The 24,472-nt window shown below is 45.0% G+C and overlaps 1 protein-coding gene across 1 annotated transcript in view; it reads right to left on the reverse strand.

Annotated features, from left to right (window-relative positions):
* Positions 1-280: 280 nt before the first annotated feature.
* LOC142557404 (ATP-dependent RNA helicase DHX30-like) overlaps positions 281-24,472 on the reverse strand; it is a 60,696-nt gene continuing 36,504 nt past the window's right edge. Inside the window, exons 12-19 of the mRNA XM_075669208.1 lie at positions 19,047-19,351; positions 16,283-16,491; positions 12,556-12,655; positions 11,679-11,829; positions 9,961-10,195; positions 7,400-7,592; positions 5,856-6,126; positions 281-2,204 (exon numbers count right to left, since the gene is read on the reverse strand). Of these exons, the coding sequence (XP_075525323.1) occupies positions 2,194-2,204; positions 5,856-6,126; positions 7,400-7,592; positions 9,961-10,195; positions 11,679-11,829; positions 12,556-12,655; positions 16,283-16,491; positions 19,047-19,351 (1,475 nt within the window). The 3' untranslated portion in view covers positions 281-2,193. The remainder of the gene's footprint in view (positions 2,205-5,855; positions 6,127-7,399; positions 7,593-9,960; positions 10,196-11,678; positions 11,830-12,555; positions 12,656-16,282; positions 16,492-19,046; positions 19,352-24,472) is intronic.

Raw genomic sequence — 24,472 nt, forward strand, 5'->3', positions numbered from 1 at the left:
GGAGATCCTCCTTATTCGCTCAGGAAACTGCCGTGCGCTACTCTGTCGCCTTATATTAGCAGCAGCAGTAAGGTCCCTCAAATGCATCCTCGCCTCATTATCAAATAAGGTGGCACGTTCTTGAAGAAGCCAAGTAACGCCACAGAGAAAGACATTTACCCACTGCCACGTGTTATCAGATTACAAACCTTTACAAAATGTCACCTGGCCTTCCCGAGTGTGCGTTACACACTGCTGTTATCACAAATACCAGTGATAAAACACACAGAAACGCCAATGATTGAAAAACAATTTTCTATTTTCCTTTATTTTTCAGCTCACTAGAACAAAGCACACATTGCCACATGATTGGACTTCCCAGTGGCAATGGAGCTAGCTGCAGCTGTATCACAGATACTATTAAATAACTTTATATCACAGGTACCAGTATCGATGTACTGCGAAACACTCATTTGTACAAGCTTATCACCTCAAGCACTGCTTGAGGAGGAGCCCATGTCCTACTACATTTAGGAAACGAACACAACTTTATAAAAACAAAAACAACTTCCTTGAATGTTTTCTCTGGAAGACTGGTTTGAAATTAACTGTATGACCTTCAATTTCATTGGCAGAACTTGCAGAGGCAACAAAGTGGTCAATCGGATTAGCTGGTCAACTTGCATCATCTTAAGTGCAATGACAGAATACTATAGAAACCACAGTACCTGTTGTTTCTATCGCGTAGTGTCTACTGCTGCACTTAAGATTTCAAGTTGCAGAGATGACTTATACAACCTTCTAAAAGCTTGCAGTTAGACTGTACCACACAATACCAAGTTTCCAATCACTCCTTTGCCACGTCATACCATTTCCTATTGTACCAAAAGGCTACATGACTAGAAGGAAGCTGTACACAGACTGCCACGAAAATGCCAGGCACGGCCATGTTCACTTCTTGGCCCACAAATGAAACGAACACATTTTACAGAATTGAGCACTCTCCTAAAAGGAGCAGCAACACTTTTCATAGCTTTTCATATATTTTTTTTTTTGTGCTAAACAAGTTTCTGAAACTTGAAACTCTAGAATATATCCTGGCAGGCCTCAGAACACCCTTAATAATTTAGTAGAGTTCCTGCGAACCAGTTTGTCCCTTTTTCCCCCAATGTGTGTCATGATGACGCGATGCATAAGTGGGCCACGTGGGAGCAACACACTGCACTGTTTTGGCGCACGCTCTTGCTTACGCTGGTACTCCTTGCATGGCCCCATGCAGCAGCGCAACAGACCACTGAGCGGGCCAGAGCAGCCGAAACATTGCGACGACCTGCTCCCACTAACCAACTTATAGGAGAGCCAGTAAATTATTTTGGGTGCTTTAAGGCTTGCCAACTATTTTCTAGGCGTTTCAAGGTCTAGAACCATTGTTTAACAGGGGAGGGGGGAAGAAGAAGAAAAAAGAAAAGACTGTTGCACCAGTATGGCCGTTGACTCAACAGGAGCCCTTTCAAGCTCTCACAAAAACCGTCAAGTATTGCAGCAAGCTCGGGGCGGCCAAGACTGGCGCAAGGCTTCGTGAAGGCGCAATGCATCAAACTCACTAGCAGTCTTGTTCACACTGTTTGAAAGAACTGAAGCCAGGCCCAAGCTAGAACTTTGTCTTATCAAACTCACTAGCAGTCTTGTTCACACTGTTTGAAAGAACTGAAGCCAGGCCCAAGCTAGAACTTTGTCTTAACTACTTCCAAGTGGGTTAAAATGTCAGTCGCACTCAATGTCAAAATAGTGGGTGGCCACTACCAGTGCCACCCACTACCAGTACAGGCATAAACTTACGACTGAAATAAGAGCAAGCAATATACATTTTTTTTGTTAACAGAAAACAACGGCACCGCACTGGTCTACCAAAACAGGAGAATAAGTAATTAAATAAAAACAAACTGGCTTTTCCAAAAAATTTCACTGAATTCATGAATTGCAACCTATTGAAGAAGCGACTAAAACATGGTGAAAGTGAAACAATACCTTTTTTTTTTTAAAGTAACAGTGCAATAGATTGGGGTGCAGTCTATGAAGATGAACAAAATAAATGAAATGTGAAAGATGAAAGTGGGAAAGCACACAAAAATGCACGAAATCTTGGTCCAGCAGTGACTGCTCTGACAGGCGAAGCACCACCTTGCTGTCATTTCCAAACATGAAGGTGCCGTGTCATGGCTTCCCTGAAAAAACACAAGAGGTGACAACAGTTGAAATGTCTGCGAGCAAGGCCGTCCCAACCTGTGAAGTCTGGGTGTCTAATTCTGGCCAGCATTAAAGAAGTCTGCTATGACCGCTAGAAGACAGCTTTGAGCTCAAGTAATGGAACTAGGTTTGAACGAATGTTCAAAATTTTTGAATATTTGATAAGATATTAGGCTATTTTGTTTGGATTATGCTATCTATTTTCGATGCAATTTCAGTACTTGGAATTTTCAAAATATATTGAAATATCAGTGAAAAAACATGCACAAATCAGTGTTTTGGTTTTGGTGGGCAAGTCACGGACACGGCTCAAAGCCAAGACAAGCCAAAATAAAAGAATTCGTTTACAGCTGCTAATCTTTCAGATTCCAACATCCTTGCAGTCATGTGCCCGCAGCAACGCATTGAAGTTTCAGGTGCCGTAAGGTGTCTCAATAAATTTTTTGGACCTCATTTGTGCACATGATGCTGTAAAAGGGCACCACTCAGATTTTATCAGTCTTCTCAAATTCGTAGGCCAGGTGGTTTTTCCACCCTCCGAGAGCCATACAGGCCGCATGACTGCTGTGCATGAATCTGCATTGACTCCAAACCATAACCTGAATCACCGATACCCAGCAAAGTAGCACTGATTAAGTCTAATTGCAAAGGAAATTATGCCTAATTGCCTTCGCAATTGGCGTGGGCCAGTGAGTTTGTTGTTCACCACTCATCATCCAGCTCATTGGGGATCGGGCCTGTGATTGCATGCGTGGGTAGACCAAAGGCTGCAGAAGCAGCATTCGGGTCCACAGACAGCCGAAAACTACAGCGAGTGTGCTTAACAAGTACGTCTGCGCACTAGCTGCGTGAAATGGGTTAGGCTCGTGCTTAAGCAGAAAGCACAGAGGCTAATTTGTGCACCAGTGCTTGAACTGCCCTTGATGTACAGCCAATGTCTGCCAATTTGTGGAATCCAGACGGCGCATGGCAAACATCAAGCCGACCGACGGGCGAGTGCAAAACAATGCTGCGGCCTTGACCGTCATGAAATTTCAAGTGCCTGAGCCAAACACTGAAACTCTGTAAACGCGTTTTCTGTATTGCATACCTGAAAATAATCAGTTTCCATCTCTGCAAGTCCCTCTACGCCTAGCAGCATCAAAATAAACAGCAGATCTTAATAATAATGCCAAAACAGCACGTATATATTCCGGAGTGTGAAATGAGACTGAGCGATTTTACTTTCATTTACCATTTTACAAGATTTTACCATTCATATCTTATTCCTTGCCGTCACCTGGGAAAGCGAGTGTCACAGGTGAATTAGGGTGAAAGCGAGCAGCCTGGGCCATGCCATGTTAGGCAGTCATGGTAACTGGAGAGAGAGCCACCTGGTAAAATTATCGGAGCCCAAACATTGGACATGCCCAGTTGTGGCAGATGGTGTTGGAAGTGGTAACAAGGTAATGCTAAGCTAAATCTCCACATTACTACGCTTTGCGTCTCCAAATCTCTGAGCATCTCTTTCCATGCACGTGAAGGCAATAAATCTCCTCACGAATGCATAGTCATTGCATTACAAAAGGCGCTGATGAAAATGATCAATCTGCAAAATCACGGAGTCGTTCGAAGCTAGAGGGATGCAGTTCAGGCAAATCGTGCTGGTTGGACGGCCGTACTTGCAGCTCCCACTGACACAGGCACCAAATTTCCCCTAGTAATTTCTACAGGAAACTCCGCTGTTTGCGGCAACCAGAAAAGGTCACAAGCCTGCGGAGCCATTATCATGCTTGCGGCGCCTGGCGGCCTGGAAAGAAATTATCCGTTTCGGTTGCCAGGGCAGCCGGTCGAGCACGTTGTTCCCGTTCGGCCAGGCGTACCTGACTTCTATTGAGGGCATGGAGGAAGTGGCCGGAGAGCGCGCCGGAGCCGCCTGCCCAGTCGCTGCATTTTTTTTCTTTTTTCGCTGCGGCTTCTACGACGCGCCGCATGGCGCCGCCACTGCATACGGCCCCGTCGGCGCATACAACAATTATGACCTTATCTCGTCGCCCGCGCTTGCTCGCGCTGATGGGAGTTTCACCTCCTAAATGTCTTACTCCGTGATCCAGAACAAGGAGACTGGCTGTGTGTCTCCATAAAAGAAGATGAACTCGACAGCTGCGCACCGCTTGTTCTCTCGTGACCCTCGTCAGTTCAACTCCCGATGAACACAAGGGGATCAGTGATGGACCATGAGGCAGCAACTACTCTTTCTGTGCTCCAGTTCACCGATTCCATGCAAAGCAGGCAAGGCTGTGGGTAACATCAGCCAACCAGAACAGAGAAGAAGCATGCATCCACTGTCCAAGCACCTACTGCCCTCTGTGCAAACAGACTGAATGCAAACTTCATGGGAGTATATTAGTGCAGGATAGGAGAGCCCTCCTCCCTTCAATGAGATGCGCGGCTGGCTTCCACTGCCGATTGGCAGACACGAGTCCATTCGCTGTACTGCACGGAATTGGCGATTTGGGGTACCGCATTTATTTGATTCTAATGTGCCCTTGATTGTAACGCGCAGCCGTTTGCTGTGACCTAAAAATAGAAAAGTCCTTTACAGTACCACGTGCCTAATTCTTTCACAAAGAAATACAACTTTCTCTCATTTGGAAAAACAAAGATTTACTCCCAAGAGACTGAAGTTGTGATTAACAGAAAAAGTCGCAGTTTCACCCGAAGGGCAAAGCATTGATTGCGATAGCAAACTAGTAGACAGCTATATGAAAAGTAAGTATAGTTTTATCGGCCATATGAACTTTTAAACATTCGCTTACTAACTAAACCAACAAGCATGGCATCATGCGTGCGCAAGCAAACATGACGTCTCACTCAGTGACCGCGGCAATGGGAGTGAGGAACGCTGGAGTGAGGAAGTGCTGTAGCAAGAGCGAGTGAATTGGCCTTTGTGCGGCCTCTTGCTTTAATGTGGACTAAGCGACGAGAACGTAGCGCGGTGTACCTAGATGCGTAGACTCTGTCTCCATTGCAGATCGATTACAAGATAGGGGCCTCGTGGCCACGCCATATGCAGCAGCTACCGGAGTAGAATGCCTCTTCTGTTTGCATCAGTCCTGCACAAAGGTTTCGGGAATTCCGAATGCCCGTGATGTGGCCAGATTTCCGTCCATCTCCGCACATATTGTTTTCTTTTTAATTGCGGCATAGCATGTCTACGCAGTCGGCACTTCCATGCCAACAGAGAAAATGCAGAAAACGAGAAGATTGACGGCATACTAACCTAAGCACGCGTACTCCAGCACATGGAGGAAGCTACGGCAGCTAGGCCTGAAGCATGTAGGAGGCAGCCATTTTGAAATGCTGATGGTGATATGGTAACCCAGATTTACGGTTGTATTCGATTCTACCGTGCACACAATTTTTAGACCCGTTTTCATCGGGAAAAAAGTGCGTGTTAGATTCGAGTAAATATGGTATGGTAGTTCCTGGTTGGCTGGAGCAACCTGTAGCCACGCAGTTCTCAAACATGGAGAAGCAGTTACGTTGCTCACGCCAGTAAGTTTTGTTGGAGAAGATATTGAGAGAGGGAACGAAGCTGTCCATTTGGCCTGAAAGCCAACCCATCACACATCCCTGTAGCTACTGACCTGTCGAATGGCGAGACAGGAGGTTGGATGTGGCATCCACAATTCTCGGCCAGAGTTCCCGCCGCAGGAATGCCTCCTCAGAACACAACTCGACGGACTGGTGCATGGACAGATGCAAGTCGAGCATGTAGTCCAGCATCCGGCGCCAGCGCCAGATGAGGTCTGCATCTCGCTCGGAGCACCGGAAGGCCAGCAGTCGTTGCTCATCGATGAGCAAGCAGCCCCGGTCGGTTTTCGATGGTGCCTTAGCATGTGCATCGAAGACGTAGTCCTGCATACGAGAGGGACAGTGTACAGCTGAAAATTACCGCTGGGCACATTGTTGGTGATATAATGATGATCTAATGATGTAATGATGTGAGGACGTCGTAATATTGAAGGTCTGTTCGCTTCACGTGTACCATGAACTGGTGCCAATGAAGTTCATTAAGGAAGTACGCCAGTACCATGCATACATTTTGCTGAGGATGCCAGTAGAGCATGTTGCACATGTTAAATTGAGTGATTACTCAGGTTCTGCTAAATGTTCAATTGCAGCAAAATTTTGGACACCACAGAAGTCTTAGCTATAATTAATGTAGACCCACAGAAACCACTGTGCAAGATTCTACGTTCTAAATATACAAGTGAATGAGTCCTGTGAAGAGTGCACAAGTAGACCTTTTGATACCAAAACAAAAAATTAAATAGCCACAAGCCACAATTACCACAAGAAGAAAAAGAGAGGGTTAAAGTCATAGTTTAAGTGTACAACGAGATAAAAATAATTTCATGGCGTGAATGCAGTACAAAGCACCAAAGTGTGAGAAGATAGGAGACAAACACAGGTGCTGACTACCAGCTGGATTTTACTGGTCAAAAAACATAACATATAAACACAGTGACCCCCAGGGTGATCCAACACGGTATCGAAGACACATGACAATATCGGAAGGTCCAAGAACCAGCAGCAACATACTGAAAAGACATGTCAAAAGACATGTACTTGAAGAAGAATTTGCTCTTTTGAACCTGCATACCATTTAATTGGCCATCTTTGACTAAAGTTGCTTGTGGCTTTGGGACCTGCCGATATTGGCATGCATCTGTGATACAGTGTTTAATAACACGCTTACCTTCTATGTTCCTATGTACGCATTCTTTGACCAATAAATTTCAATTTGTAGTCGGCGCCCGTGTTTCCGACCTACCCTCCCGCATTGAACTTCTTTAGACCTACTCGGCCAAATTACCATCCTAGTCCAAAAGTGTGCAGCAGAGAGCTATCGCTGTAGCTATCGAGCTATTACTGTAGAACAGCCATGTGGCACGGAACTGCCCACCTCGATGGTGTGAGTTATCGCTGTAGCTATCAAGCTATTACGGCAGAACAGCCATGTGGCACGGAATTGGCCACCTCAATGATGTGAGCCATCGCTGTAGCTATCGAGCTATTGCTATGTAACAGCCACGTGGCACAGAATTGCCCCTTTCAATGATGTGAGCTATCGCTGTAGCTATCGAGCTATTACTGTAGAACAGCCATGCGGCACGGAATCGCCCACCTCGATGATGTGCACCCCAAGGCCGGCAAAGAGCAGCAGGTGGAGTGACGTGATCATACTGCAGTCGTACACAGTTGTCGGCTGGTACTCCGAAGGCTGCAAGGCGCTGTAGTAAGCCAGCCATGGGTGCTCGTACTGAGGTGGCACTCTGTGCAGGAGGGAGTCCTCCGAGACTGCAGCCAGCTTCAGGTCTCTGCATGACCAAGCGCCTTCATCTATCTTTGCTGTAGCAGACAAACGAAGCACGAACGAATTAGTAGGGGGCAGGCGAAGACTTGAATTTCGAATACAAATCGAATAGTCTGTGTTACTTTTTACTCGTGTCCCATTTCAGAATTCACCATTTGAAGTTGTCGAATATGTTTCTTTCAAATATGCAAGGGACAGAAACAGTTGTTGGAGTCTTGGGGGAGACGGAACAACGGCTTGAGGACTATTCCAAATGATTCCGTGGCAGGACAGCTGTGGCTCTTGTGCAGGGGCACCAGTTCCTGAGTGAATGCACAGGTGGATAACTTCAGCTCAATAATTTACAGTCAGTCAATAAGAATAACCCCTTTAGGCAGTCTAAGTGCAAATTTGCTCCGATTTAATGTTTTTCCTGTCCCAGCACGTTTGTGCCCTTTAAAACAATTTAAGGTGCTGTGGTATCATAACTCCCACCTTCCGCAAAACAACAATGTGTGTCCACCTGGTAAAATGCTGTTCCTTGTTTGAGTACTGTCATTCCCATGATGCCTCAGATAATTCAGTGCAGTTACTTGTCATTTATAAGTTCCTCCTCCATCTGTACATCTAATTACTAACAGGGTTACACAAGTGTCAATGTACACAAGCCTGATTTCTTCTATCAAACGAACTTCAAGCAAACTTTGTATTTGATGCCACTTCAGAAACAAGAAAATATTCTTATTTCATTTGGCATTCGGGGGTTGTTTTTCAATTATTGTTTGATTTGACCTGGAAATTTCCCAATTCGAGCATCCCTACAAATTAGGCCTAACTGGAATGTGGCATTAGGTCAAAGGGAGCGCGCTCGCACTAGAATGACCATTGTTAGTGCTTTACGGCTGTTACAAATGTTGAAGCTAGCTTCCACACTGGTCCTCTTGTCCTTTTACCATCACAATACTTCCAAGGGCATACGGCCAGAGACTGATGAACAACTGATGATTTTAACGTAATGGTGCATATAATGCTTTTGCATTAAAACTAACTCATGTAAAATAACACCCTTATAACAAGCTGAACGTTGGATGTATCAAACTCTAGGCATCTGCTGCATGTGCAATAAAGCATAAAGGGAAATGAATTGGTGTAGGTCTATGTAATCTCGTGCATTGTGAACGGCATTCTTCGTGACACTGAGAAACATGTTAAGGCAAAGGCAAAAATTAGTGCCTACCACGCAGTTTTCTATTCGGTAGATATATTTGTTCCTCCCCTTTTCTTTCTTTCTCCACTGGAAATAACAGACCTTTACATAACGAACTCATCACAAAGGTTTGTGTTAGTTCGGTATAGGCGAGTCTGGGCATATTGAATTACCTGATATGGCAAACAATTTTGATGTGCATAAGTGCAAGCGTGTGCAGGAGTTCCCATTTAGAGGGCGAAACTATTTCTTGGTGTGCGGTCCACCTCTCTTACTTTATTACAAGCTATTTAACCAGCTACATTTCACGCAAATTCAACGAAAAATGAAAAGCCAGCATAGAATATAGTTGTTCAATAATTGCTCAACATACTTGCAGACTAATGTGCTAGAGGCTGGTGTACAATCTTCACTTTGACCACAGCTCATTTTAAACTACCAGCAACCGACCACGATACAAACCAACACAGAGACACAATATTAAAAGAGCTTTCTCCTTTTGTGCAAGATAATCCATAAGGGGTTGATTGTTGCACAGTCATAAATGCGTAGGTTTCCTTTTAGAACTCTCTAATAGCACAAAAATCTTGCATCGTGCTTTTCAAGATACGTGGTACAGTGGAATCTCAATAAACGGAAATTGTTTAAATGGAACACACTTACACGGAACACCATTCTCATGGTTTGGTTGGTTTTGTATTCATGCAATTATATTCAGCTTTGTCTCTCAGTAAATGGAACTCCTGATAAACGGGACTAATTTCCATCGTCGCTCGAGGTTCTGTTTAAAGAGAGTCCATTGTGGTAAGCATTAACAACTTGAGGTGCTAACAAATGCGGATGATTTGAGTAAAGGTTCGAAAGTTCACCCTTATCTCCTCCTCACCTATTCAAAGCAAAAGCCTGCATTCTGTTGATCAATGCTGAATTATCAAAGCATAGCTGATAGACAATGCAATGCCCTGCTAAACAAAAAGGCAACGGCAGCCATAGGAGGCTCTCATGGGACATGTTACTAAAGACTGCGGCAGTCAATTTGCAACCCTCTGCCCTGAACAGGCAAGGGGGGGGGGGAAGGGGGGCATGAACCCCCTGTGCATAATAAGCCTGCTTATTATAACCGGGTTTGACTGTAGCAGAACAAAGGTGGCTGAAGGAAGAGCAGGATTTCCCTGCAGACACCTACAGGCAGGCAAACTCAACACCTTCGCGGATGACTTGGTTCTTCTTGATCTTCCCCTGCAGCACTCGAAGCACATTGGGGTAGAACCCGGCAGTCATGGCTGCCAGTGCCAGCTCCCTGTGATGGAGGCGGCTGTTGAAGTTTAGGCCCCACTCCCTCTTGATGGGCTGCTCGGACGAGGTCTCTCCACCACTTGCCAGCACTCGCTGGAGAGTGCGGACAAGCTCTTCACCCATGCCTGTGTGTGGATGACATAACAGGTTACTGGCATGTGCAAACTTAATTTTCGAGACTGAATCGAATGCAAATCAAACAGTACAAGAATAAAATCAAATAGAGTATGGAAAGCTCTTCAAATAGTTTTCAAATAATGACCAGCCATTTGCACCATTAACACAGTAAAACCTCGTTAACTTGAAAATGTGAAAACCGGAAAGAAATTTTGAGATAAGCAAAATTACGAAAATAGAAGCCCGCTGGCAATGCATAGACCACATAAAAGGTTTTTCAGAATGGTGCCAGTAATGTATCCTTCGTTGATCAATTTCGTGCAGCTTCACTCCGGACACGTCAGTGTACAGGAGCAACAGCGTACTTGAAGCCCGTCATCCAAGTTCATAACTAAAGGGGTGACGGTGCAAATTTCTGAAGCGTAATGAATTCCAGACAACTTCATTTAGAAAGCCGAAACTTCAGCAGACGCCTGCTAGTGATGTGTTGTTTATGCCTCACTTTTGCGCAACCACGAGGTCCCTACCGAGCTGTGATCTCACTGAAACAATGCTGTGGGCTTGCATGCTCACCTGGTTTGCGTGCAGCACTGATACCAAAGCAAAGTGTATGTATAGTATGGTTTGCAAAGATACAAGCGATAATGCTAGAACATGTTTTTATTACGTTGGTTTCAGCAAGCGACCCCCTCTGACCCTGTTTTTACACGCAAAAGTCCCTATTTACAGATAATGACTACTCGATTTGAAGACTGAATCGAATTAAACAAAAAGATTCATCAGATTCAGCCTACAGTTTCCATTGCTTTAATTGCCGTAAAAGAGTGACATGCGCCTGCTCACCCAGTGCACGAGTGCCAATTTCGGCACTCGTGAAAATTAACTTGTAATTTACATTTGTTTGGCTGTCATGTATTGGGAGAATATTATTGAACACTTATGTTTTGAGGGACAAGTCTTGCACAAAGCAGTTTGTTATTCACTGTCTTCATTGATTACAAGGAATAAAGTACATATTTAATACTTCTTTATTGGGCACACTACATGTAAACCCTTAGATAAAAAGAAAATTCTGGAATTTCGTTTAAGTTTCCCAGAAAAGGTTTGGGGAGTTTAAGGGTTAAAGGTTGTATACAATAAGGATCCTGGGCCGGCCTAATGTAAAACTATTCCACTCTGTTTTTATATAAGGTCTGCCATTCTCATGGGAGACCTTGGAGTCTCAGAACGACTACTACAGATGTTAAATGAACGTGATTTCAGAAATACGGAGTGTGGCTACATTGCTCAAATGCTAATCGCGTTACCATCGAAAGACATCAAGCGACGAGTCCTACTGTAATGTTTCTTTTTTTTTCAAAACCTGCCATTAGCCTTCTTCCGTGATTGGCCAAAATGACTGGGGCCCCTCCCATATTTTGGAGTAAAGAAAAAAAGGAGTGTAATAGTTTTATATTATCCCGGCCGTGATGTGTATCGGAATCAACGTGCCTTTGCTGAGCTCTAAGCAGAAGGGGTTGAGATCGTTGCGCTGGCAGAAGGAGTGCTGCTCTGCCCCCGGCATCATCTGGTTCCAGTGGGAGAAAATTTGTGACAGCGCGAAGTGGTCGCTCGTGCCAGTCTTGTCATAGCAGAGCTTTATCTGAAAATATACCAGAAAAAAATGTTATACCATTTGCACTGTGGATGCAGCATATGTGGGTGACACAAGTACAGATTATGCAGCATGTTACATGCAAAGACCAATTATACACACATAGCACGAATGAAAGCAAAAAAAATGACATGCATTAGCACCATGTATTCTTAAGATACATGGCGCTAGTGGCATGCGTGTATCATTTATTTTGTTCTGCCGTTCTTGTCCGTAACGTGTGACCCAACCTGCACCAACTTCTTTGTCATTTCTTTCTTCTGTTTTCGTGGTGAAACAATTAAGTAAACAAGTTCCATAAACTTGCAAATAAACAGAAAAAAAAAACGTTACAGAGGGCAGGACGTAGCACTCCTCTCACTAACTCAAACTGGCTATGAAATGCACTGTTTTCTTGGTAATGTGATTTCTCAGTGTGGAAACAATTGAAACAGCAATACATTGATAAGTTGAAGATGGTGCCAAGGCTGCAGTTTCTAGTAAGAAAAGCTATATGCTGGGAGTATGGGGGACTTGCACATTACAATTACAACATGCCTCCTGAAGTCTGGTATTATCGACCCTGTTGTCTTGGAAAGAGTCTTTTTTAATGTTAACAAATGCCTCTAGCCCGATTTCAAAGCTTTCTTAGAGGTGAAAGTTATTTTGCTTCATTAGTAATTAACTTCCTTGACTAATAAATTCAGAAAGAAGGGGTGTGTAGATAAATGTTACCTTCTGGCTGCTTCCACGGGCTCCATCTGCATTTCTGGTGGTAAAAAGGTTAGAAGACTCGGACAGGAGAGTAACAATCGACACCACGCTGTCCAAGCACCTAGAATAAACAATTACGGTAAATGATGGTACTAATCAGTAAGCATAGCTAAACGTGACTTTTTTTATCCTGTTCCCACACTGCCTTGTAGTCTTTGACCATTCATTCACCCACACAACCATTCTTTCTAAGCTATTCTCAAAGCCTCCCGAGCCCTTGGACATTAAAGGGGCCCGAACCACCCCTTGGGCTTCGTGAAATAACACAGTCTGCGAGTAGCATAAGTTGCTGCGAACATCTCAGCCAAGTTTTGCTGTCGTATGCGGCACATGGAGTTTGCATGCGGATCCCAAAGTCACTTTCTCTCGAAGGCTCTCTTTTGAACAGAAGGCCCTATCCCCAGTCTCTTCTGGACGCTTTATTTAATCATCGGATGCTTTATTTTGTCATTCCCTTAGATGGCTGCTACTGGCTGATAGCCAACATCACGCTGCGGTCGGCTACATGGCGTAGATACCGCGGCCACCGCGATGTGCCATCATCAGTCTACTGGCTAAGCACATTGTGGCTCGCCGAGGACTATCTCTTTTGGCTTATGTTTAGCATGTCGTGCGTCTACGTTAATGTCCAAAATGAAATTTGAACTGCATGCCCCGGCGACATTCAGAAGGCGGGGCGTTGTGGGCACGCCCCACTGAGTCGTAGCCTTCGCAGTGCAAGGCATTGAAGTAACGGGGAGCACAACAGAGGCAGTGTCAGATTCCTAACTCCGCTTCTGCAGAATGCATTGAAGTACTTTTTGTAGCAACGTATTTCTGAAATAGCGTATTTTTTCACTTTAAATGCCTTTCTACACTTCGATAAAAAGTGGTTCAGAGCCCCTCTAAATGCAAATATTAGGGCAAGCCATAGTGAAGAACTAGTGCTCTAACGTGCCAAGAGCGTCGAAATTAGCAAAAATAGGATTTATTAGGAGGTATTGGATGGCCATTATTATTTAAAAGGCAGCATACTTGCTGAGACATGGACAAACGAAAAATCATACGAACACGAGCGCTTGCATTTGTGTAATCTAGTGTTTCATCCGTGTCTCAACAATTGTGCTGCCACGCTTACTAGGAGCCTGTAAAGCACTCTTGCATAATTTGCCCTGTATGTAATTGTTAAACTGTAGTCAACCCCTGACATGTATGCAGGAGGTGTGGCAAAGCCATTTTGAAGCAGAGAGCATTCAGTTCATAAACATTCACTTAAGTGAGCGGTGCTGAGCCGGTCGGAACAGGGAAGCCACAGTGCAGGGAGCTGGCTCTGCGAGGCCGCCTTTAAGAGTAGATGTTTTTGCAACGGTTTTTGTAGGTGGCCGAACCCTGCAAGCTGTTTTCCAGTTTTGGGTTCTTGCACAATAGATGGACACATACTTGCCCCCACTTTCAGCAGGAGGCGGTAGCAAAACAACACAAGGCTTCCCGCTCACCCGACACTGCTCCATGGTGGCAGCCATTGCAACCAAAGCACCAGGCTGACCGAAAGTCATCTCTTCAAGCCTCACCAACAGAGTTATGAATGGGCTAATTTTCCTCAGCACATACTGCCAAACACTGTTTAGCAGAACCCTTTGTGGCTGTTTTAGTGTGGAAGGGCCAAGGCAAGAAGTCCGAGAGCCATTTAGAGTGCGAGAAATGCGAAGCTGTATGCCACTTGCCAGCATGTCTTAAGCTTTTTCTTCATGTCCCAAGTCCTTTTCAATGCATTTTATGTAAAGGCTCACTGTGGACAAAATAAACCAAATATTTTGTAAATGTGATGTCTGCAGCTGAATTCCCAGCGATTTGCTTACGCACGTAACACGGTGAAAGGAACGCGAAAATGTGCCGTGGAGCAGCAAGCAAGACAAGTGCCGCGCGGGCAGAAACAAAGGGGTTAAAAGAGAGGCTACTGACAGATGGAGGTTGTTGAGAGGCTGGAGACACTTAGGGTACTATCCCCTCAAACAGAAAAATAAGTAAATGATATATACTTCCCACGTGCATGAAACAACCACTTTGCAGGAGGCTGCTATCCAGCATCATTTGCCATAATGCAAAGTGTTGCCAGGCGGCACTGTGTGTCCATGTTAGGTGAGCCACTGTGAATCCCATGTGAGCATTTGTGGGACGAAAATGGCACTGTTAGAGGTACTGCAGCGCCCTTGTAACAATTGTAACTGAAAGCTTGGCACCCTCTTTGTATAGCAGAATTTTTTTTATGGGGGGGGGTCTAGCTTCATTATGCCCAACAGCATGACAATGATGATTTCATACTAGAACCGGCGCTCGTTACAACGAACCGTAATAACTCAGTTAACGTCCATTGCACCTTAAGTCTGTTATACATAGAATTGCTGCCACAGTATGTTGTGAAAGGGCTACAAGCCCACATGTTACAATTACTTTCAGGCTGTCCATCGGACTTCCTGTAGGTTCGTTTTTGTAGTCAATGTCCGATTTTTCGGACTCCCTAGGGGCCGGAAGAACATCCTAAAAAAAAAAAAATGATAGAGTGCCTTTTACTTTCCCCAAATGCCCAAATCACCACAGGGACGTCCGAAATAGCTCTAAAGGCCTGCCAGTACACTTATTAAGCGCAGCGGTGTTTGCGCTGTGACAGGAGACTGCGGCTGCACGCGTGTGTAATTAATGAATACATACGGTGCCCCATGAAAGTTGCCCCTTTCAGTTTTCTATATGCTTCACCGCAATAAATTGCGTATGCTTCACCGCGTACCGTCGCTGCATTGCGGCGATGCCGAATTTTGGGAACCGGCATGTAAATCTTGATTTTGACTTTTTTTTTTCCTTTTCTGCACTTTGAAGCCATCTGCGCTGATGACAAAGGCGGAGTCGGCGCCATTGCAGACAGCGGCACATTTTTTCAATGAAGAGCACGGTACCGAACAGCAGGAAGCTTCTTAGCGAATGTCGCAGCATCTAGGCCTAGCATTGGCGCGATACAGTGCCTCAAGCGGAGTTGTGCAGCAATTTGTGTACTCATGGGCTTCTTTCACACTCGGAAGAACACTTTTATGTAGCACGTATTGAGGAACGGAAAGCTGTATCAGGAGTTTTTCATGTCACACTACAATTTTCTCACTGACATTTCTCATTTAATTATAATATTTGAGAAGTTAGTAAGACTCTAATTAGGCAGAATGAAAAAAATAGTTTTAGTATCTCCAAGCGACAGCAAACAACACGGCATTTATTCTGTCCAGCTACGTAGCATCGGCATATTTTTAAACTCTGGCTAAAGTTAGCTGGGACACCATGTATTTGCGCCTTAACCGAGCAATGTTTTTTTATTCATTAGTTTGAATTTTGTATAATTAGACTTTTCATAGCATTCCCACAGAATTTGCATTAACGAGCTTTTACTGTATAATTCCCTCATTCCATGAATGTGGCTGTAGCTTAGTGGGCAGAGCACTGAGCTATTGTTCTGGGGGGGGGGGGGGGGAGGCTTAGTTCATCTCGTCGGAGATACTTTTTTTTTAAAACAAAACGTCTTGCGTGAAATTCCCAACAGTGTCTGCTCGACAGAACAGCCAGCAACTGCAATGTGGGGGAAAGCGGCAAAGAAATCTCAACATTTTAAAGAAATAAAAATAAAAAAAGGGGCAAGAACCAAATCTGAGAAAAAGCCAACACGCACCCGAGCAATGCCCCAATGATGGTTGCCTTGGCCAACTGGGGTGCAGTTGTGAAATGGACAACGTGGTGTCCCAGGTCCGTAAGCTCCGCATTTGCATCCATCAGGCCCATGACCTGAAGGTCCTTGATGGCCTTTGCAATCATTTCTGGAGCTGGTGGGTCCAATGCAAGAGACAGCACATCCTCGACTGACATCGTTGGACAGAACAGCTGCAAACCGGCAAAAAGAGGACATTGGGCAAGTCGGGGACAGTCCGCTGTGTGCAGAAGCTGCGACGTGTGGTTTTGAAAGCAGACGGCATAATCTGGCATGGATTAAAGGAAGACCAGACAAGGGGCAAGAAAACGACCACTCACACATGCCAGCACGCCCAAAGCACTAGCAAAGTAGGAGGTGCTATCTAACCTCTTCTATACTTAGGTTAACATTGTGGCAATGAAGAGAACGCTATAGAACACAAGCACAGAAGACAGTGCTTTTGAAGATAGTCTCACGGTTCTAGAGCATGTTTAAGCTGAAGAACAGAAAAGTACAAACATCTTACTTACTACAACACTTTTATTAAGACAAGACACTGTGCGTGTGACACGAGATCCCTCTGACATCGCCCCGAGTCTTTTTAGTCACTAGCAAGTGGCGACTGTGGAAAGGTCTTCCACCGCTCTCGTTTTCTCGCACGTAGTTAGTCAACCTTGTTTTTTTTTTTTTTTTTTGCCGTGGCAGTTGTCGCAGCCACTTGTACCACAGCTGATATGTCGGAAGGCCCTCTTTACCTAGTGTAAAATTATCTTCATGGGAATCCTCAGTTGTGCAAACTATAGCTAGCTGGCCTGCTTAAAATGTTAGTTTCGATTATAACACAGTTAAACCGCAATATAACGAAGTCGGTAAAATAATAAATTCGCTGTTATATCGAAATTGTTGTATTGAAATTCGACCTTTTATACAAATAAGTAGTTGCCGATCGATTTTTCTTACATGGAAAGGGGCTGCAGAATTTTTCGAATATAAAACTTAAATGAGAAAACAATTTCGATAAATTTAAGTCAGCGACGAATGATACAGTTTCATGCTACATATGTCAACCGTATCTTCACACCTGCAGTGCATATTAAATGAAGCCAGCCACGCTATCGCATGCGTTGCCCGCACTGTGACGACGCTATCGGGAAAAGCGTCGGCAGTGGAAAGCGAATGCTGCGACTGCCTCTTGCTCAAATGGGTCACTAAACTTACGGAACGTCCAATACCAAATGCACGGGAAGACAGCTTACAAGGGGCCACGTCCTCTCGGCATGCCTACTCTTTGCACATGTGACAGATTACCTCTAAAGCAGGGTGTGTGGCTGTGTATGGGCTCAGCCATGCTTGCAGCCACGGCCGACACATGCGCTAACTTACCCTCTTCTCCTCTTTGCCTTTGCTCGTGCGGGAAGGCGGCACTCATGAAGCCAGCACCTTTCTTGTCTCACCATTGAACACTTACACTCGCACTTAAAGCACAAAATGCACGGGGTGTGATAGGATCTTATTGCACATGGACTTTATATGGAACATGATGCGGTTCCACTTTCACGTTGCTCTTGTTGTGCGGTATGGTTTGAGAGGTGCGTTTGCAAGAGCTGCTTTTAATTCAATCATTTGACCACCGGTGTTTATGGAAGTTTCCATTTATTGTCTCGGCATTCTTTTGCAGCAGCAGTTAAGTTTTGTTATATTGAAATTGCATACGAACACACTTCGTTACATTGAGGTTCTAAATACATGGTGTTCTACGTATGGACAAGAGGTCATGAAAAGTAAAATACTTTGTTATAATAAAAAATCGGGCCCTTCGGTTAACCCCCTTTCTTCCCGTTTGTTACATCAAGAATTTCATTGTATTGAAGTTGTTATATCAAGGTTTAACTGTAAATTCTTTCAGAGTGTATATGTGGTTGTCTATTGTTTCCTTGGGCTTGTACTCGTTGGTGGTCTACGGGCAGGCATGCACCAACTGTGGTGCACGGTGTGCAGAGGTGTAGCACCGCTGGCACTCCCTTATCTCTACAAGGCAGCACTAAGCGTTTCGCTCGGTGCTTTTATGTTTACCCACCGGCGTTCTGACAGCGAGTGTCTGCAACCATAGAGATCTATTCAAGTTTGCCTTTGTGCGCATGGCCCCATGCTTCTTAATTTAGTTGGTAAGCAAATGATGACTAACTTATACAGCCCATATAACTACTGACCTTACTTCGTACAGGTGTCTAATGATTTGATGATTTGCCTTTTGAGTGGAACTGCAATTCTTTTTTTCCGACAGAGCACTATTTCCATACACCTGGCACAGCATATTATGGCATACCCTTGTCATTCACTCCCAAGTTTGAAGCAGAATTTCACATTCATACATTGCTCCATTTCAACTGTAGCAGCGTCGATGCACTACACTTTACTGCATGTCTCGACAACACGACTTCGCAAGTGATGACCGACAGCCTTCGGGCTTTACTGCCCTGACCGTCAACCCGTAATACCAACTACATCACCATCAACCCGTAATACAAACAACATCACCGTCAACCCGTAATACCAACTACATTGCATGCCTGCAGTTCATTCACCCTATTTAATGATCACAGTCGTGCCCGCAGATGTGCACACAGTTGTGTGCACAGATGTGCACTTTCTCATTCTATATTTTTCTAGTACTGTTCACTGCCCTACCCACTGCAGTAGAGGCGAACTGTTTCAACTTCAAACAATTGAGTGATCCTGGACTCACCTTACAATCAAGAATTACTCTTGACAGGTCAGTCGTCTGGATTTCTGGCCGCTTGCATTGTTCCCATGATTGTAGCTCTCCTTTCATGTACAGATGGTAAGACTCCCCAGGTCGTACACGACCTGCGCGACCTGCTCGCTGCTGCACACTGGCCTTCGATGTGGCGAACGTGCCGAGCAGGCTCACACCCGTGGACGGGTTGAACCGCTGCTCGCGCTGAAGTCCAGTGTCAACAACGTACACCACATCGTTGACGGTGATGGACGTTTCGGCAATGTTGGTGGCCAGTATCACCTTGCGCACATCTGAAGGTGGGAAGAGTGTAGAAAATCTGATGAAGGATGGGTTTATGACTTGGTTTCCAGCGAGTGGAAGAGCTTTGCAGGCATGCTAATTACCACGTTTTCGCCATAGCTGTGGTGGAGGGCACCACTGTTCAACTGCAGTAGAATCTACATGTTGAGTGGCGTCGACTACATCCACCTTGGATTTATAGTGGATGAAACTAATCAATCAATCAATCTCTATTAGTGATATGAGCAGAAGTGATTCATAGGGTATAACAGCTGATCCCGAATATGTTGAACTCGAAGGAGATGTCATCCAAGCTTTCTTGTGGAATGCGTATTGAACCGCGAAATCTTTTGCGTTCTTGAAGCCTCGTGGCGGTTCGCTTTCGCCGAGGACAAACGGCCGCAGTTTGCACGAGGCATACATATGCACAGCAAGTAATACTGAGAGCACCCTGCTTATTTTTCCTCTATGGCATGTACTGCTCATCGGACTCAATCTCGTTTGACCACATCTGCCAGAACAGTGCAGTTTAATTTGTTGGCATTAAATATTTCCGACGATGCAAGAAGCGAATGCGCCTCCTTCAGAAGTGTACTTGCAGGCGTGCGACGCAGCACAACCTTCAACATACCAAATGTGATGGTGAACAGGAGTTCAATGCACTAGTAGTACATCGCTATACTATTGCAAGGGATTTTAAAAGTAATTTTCCAACTCTTCAATGTAGACAACAATTCAATGTATCCAAGTTTGATATATCCGAGATCGAGTGCATACAGCAGTAGGTCCCAAGGATACAATCTGCATAAACTAATGTCAGCTAACATGGTACAGTCAACTTCTATTAATTTGACCCTGACAAAACAATTATTCGGCGGGTCAGGTAAAACAAGAGGCACAAAGAATCAGGCAGTATTTACCCGATTCTGACACATCCCTGAATCAAAAGCTCGCATACAATTTATGGGTTCAAAGTAGAAAGCAAACATGGAAATGACAGAGCTCTTAAAGCAGAAATTGAATGTGCGCCTGATTTTCTCGCAAAAAAAATTCAGCATGCCTCTGTTCCCGGCAATCAGAAAAAGATGGAAGCAGGGAACTGAACCTTTATGGAATGAAAGTTTGTTTACTTTAAGTCTGTCGTCATGACTCTCGGAGCACCTTATCACTGTTTATGAAGAACTACAAGTCGTCCTCCATTTGGTCCATACAGTGTTTGATATTCTGCATTTATCAAACGACTCTGCAAAAATCGCAAATGAGATGGTGCCGATGCATGCAATTCTCCAAATGCCAAGAACATGTGATGAAACTTGTTGCTGACAGACCAACATCAAAAGCAACTTGTCGTTTGAAGGTGCTCTTGTAACCATACAGAAAGCAGCACGTCATCCTCATCATGCTATGAGACCTTATTCGGCAGTCATTCATGGTCGCCATCTTGTAATGGCAATGGTGATGGCACTGGCTAGGCTGGCTCTGGTAGAAGGCTCTTACGAATGCTGTGAACGTGATTTTGGTCTTGGTTTATCATCGAATTGCACCATGCAAGCAATCTTCGGTCGAAATTTTTTTTAACAAAGACGGGTGTGTTTGAATCGGGTAAACACTAATAATTCTTAGAACGACAGAAAGCTGAGCTAGTTGCTAAGGATTCATTATGCAAAATAGAAGTGAGGCGTGCAGACAGGACACAAGAGTAGAGAAGTGGACAACACGAACGCCGTTCGTGTTGTCCACTTCTCTACTCTTGTGTCCTGTCTGCACGCCTCACTTCTATTTTGCACTAATAATTCATTGTGAGCTATGGTTTTCGCTTTAAAATCTTATTGGGACCGGACGAAAATGGGCATTTTTGACTAGATGACGTGTGTTTGATGCGTTCACTGTGGCCAAAGTGCTGCCAAGACAGGCACTGCCCTAGTGAAGTCATTACTGACAACATTATTGGGGTCGTGTGTGGATGCTGAGCAGTCAAGTTTGAATTATCCGGTAATTTTAGGATTGAAATACCAAAACTTTTGGTCCACAGCTGGATGCTGCCATAGTATCGATGCTGCCTGGGACTTAAGTTTGGATTGAGCTAGCCAAAAACTAATTAACAGGAGCGGAATTAAAGGGATCCCAAAATGATTTTGATGATTTTGTACGAACATACCGAGTCCTTAGAGTAGGTCGTTCTGTTCACTAATTGACGTATCTAAGTGCTCTGCACAAATTGTGTAATTTATTATAAGGTTTTAAAAATGTGCTGCTCATTACCAATCGCAGCACATCGCATGGCTGAATTTTAAGCCGCCCCTACACATTTGACTTAATTTACACCAATGACGTTAGTAGGGCGAGCTATCCGATTGGCTGCCCAGGGAGCTTCATCAGTAACTTTTCCAACTTTATGGGGAACAAATGTTGTTTGTAATAGCTGGAATGTTAGTTAATTTGTTTCTATAAGAAGAAAGGAACAGAAAGAAAATGCACAAGAACAATTTCTCACTACACTTAAGCACTTCCGGCACACAGCAAGTGTCGCCTGCTTGTGATACAACGTGCTCCATTTTGACAAGAGCTCCGTGGTCAGAGTCGGTCTTTTTGCGAGCACCATGATTAGACTTTGTTGTGTTGTGGGCTGCAAATGTGGCAATTGGCAATATGCCAAGCTGCGACATCGTGTACTTCTGCAAGGCAGCAGAAGAGTGGACTGGCTGCAGCGCATAGGACTGCCGCTATCCGATTGGCGACAGGATTTGCATGTTTACCGCCGTCACTTTACACCGGAGGATTACTACCGCAATAGTGTTTCGAGAGTCTGGTATTCGGGCAAACGCAAGCGCAAGGCGACAGGGCCTGGCCATTTGACTGCATGAGCAGAAGGGCAAATGTGAATGGTCTGCACGGTGCAACCACCTGGTGGCACAGAGCTCAACCACACAGTAGCAGTAACGAAATGTATTCTTGTTTGCTGCTGGTGTAAATTTTTCGCAGGAGTGCAATCATTAACACATTGTTTCTGTAAATGTTTAAAATGTTTTACACTTGGTTAGAGCAATATTAGCGCTTTGTTTGGCTGGTTAAGCTCTGCACCAACGGGTGGCTGCACCGTGCAGTCTGTATCGGACACATGTACTGATGTGTACAGCGCGCTGCATTCATGTCTTTATAAGCCACGCTCTCAATAAACCTTCATTCTTTCCTGCACTGACCATGCTGCTGTAAGCGTCACCTCTCTTGGCACGTTACATGGTGTCAGAAGTTGCTCCGCTGCCTGTCGATGCCTGAGGGGAATCGTACCCGCAAAGAACGCGTTATGGACCTGCTGAAGGCACCACAGCCATTGCGGCTGACGGGTAACGTCACAGAAAACTGGAAGCGTTTTAAGCAGTAACTTGAGTTATTTCTGCAGGCAACGGCGGCAAAGGACCAGCCGAAAACGGAAGCATCGAAGGCAGCTCTCCTGCTGAGCATGGCGGGTGAAGACGCGCTGGACGTCTTCAAAAACTTCCAGTTCGCGCTGGATGAAGACAAGACTGACTACAGTACAGTGGTGAGAAAGTTTGATGCCTATTGTGCCGAAGTGAGCAATGAAGTGCACGAGAGATATGTATTCCGTTCACGAAAGCAAGAGGAGGGTGAACCATTTGAAAAATTTGTTCATGACCTGAAAAAGCAAGCAGCGCAGTGTAATTTTGGTGTTTTGCAAGAATCCATGATAAGGGACCAGATCGTATTTGGCACGCACGATCCTAGACTACGGGAGAAAATGCTTCGTGACAGCCAATTGACTTTGCAAAAAGCAGAGCAAATGTGTAAAGCAGCGGAGACGGCAGCACAGCGAAACGAAGTATGGCGTAGCGGGGAAGACAGAGTCGATGCCGTATCGAGGCGCACAGCGCCACCCTCAAAAGAGCGGAAGCAAGGCAAAAAACAATTTCACTGTCGTAAGTGCAACCGCTGGCATAAACCGAAGCAATGCCCAGCGTTTGGAAAGAGGTGTCGTTTGTGCCACAAGCTGAACCACTTTGCAAGTAATTGTGCGTCAGCGGTAGTCAGCGAAGTAAAAAAACAGCAAGACGAGGACTTCGACAGTCTCAAGATCACGACATCTAGTCACGAAAGGGATTGGATGGTTAAAGCCCAAGTTCACAATCGCGAGATAAGCTTTAAGGTGGACACTGAGTCGCAGGCAAGCCTGTTTCCCATGTCAATTTACCGCCAACTGAGGGGAGCTGGAGAGTTGAAGCCAACGAATTCTGTGCTGAGGGCGTATAACGGCGGTACCATAGCGTGCTATGGAACGTCTACGCAGGAAGTAAGGCTTCGTAATAATTCTGCTACGATCACATTTTTTGTTGTGAAAAATGGTCGTCAGGCCATACTCGGGCTAGAAACTAGCGAGGCTTTGGGGCTGGTCCAGCGTAAAGTAGGCCCCGTAGACAAGATTTCCAACGACGAACTTCTCAAGAAATTCAGGCATGTCTTGGAGGGCCTAGGTTGTTTGCAGCAGGCATACAGCATGGTCCTGCAACTTGAAGCGGTGCGAGTCGTGCAACCAGCTCGACAAGTTCCTTTGGCACTGGAAGAGCCTCTAAAGAAGGAACTTGAAAGAATGGTGCGTGCTGGCATAATTGTTAAAGTGAACGATCCTACCGACTGGGCCAGTCTTTTAGTTCTGGCAAAAAAGAAAGATGGCACGCTACAGGTGTGCATGGACCCCAGAGCTGTTAACAAGTACATAAAGCGGCAGCATTTCCCGCTTCCTAGGCGTGAAGATTTGGAAGCCCGTTTAACCAATGCCGCGTACTTCAGCTGTCTTGACGCGAACTCCGGCTATCATCAAATACTGCTTGACGAGCGCACATCTAAGGTCTGTGCTTCCTCGTCACCGTTTGGGAGATACCGTTTTCTGCGTCTGCCCTGTGGCATTTCGTCCGCACCAGAGGTATTTCAACAAACCATGAGTCAAATATTCGGGGGTCTACCTGGTGTGCTTGTATACATTGACGACATTTTAGTTTGGGGTTCCAGTAAAAAAGAACACGATGAACGATTGACGGAAGTGCTTAAGGCTGCCGAGAAAGCAGGATTGACTTTCAACGCGCAGAAATGCAAGTTCGGCGTGAAATCAGTCAAATTCC

This window comes from Dermacentor variabilis, chromosome 9, assembly GCF_050947875.1.
Source record: "Dermacentor variabilis isolate Ectoservices chromosome 9, ASM5094787v1, whole genome shotgun sequence".
Classification (NCBI taxonomy): Eukaryota; Metazoa; Arthropoda; class Arachnida; order Ixodida; family Ixodidae; genus Dermacentor; species Dermacentor variabilis.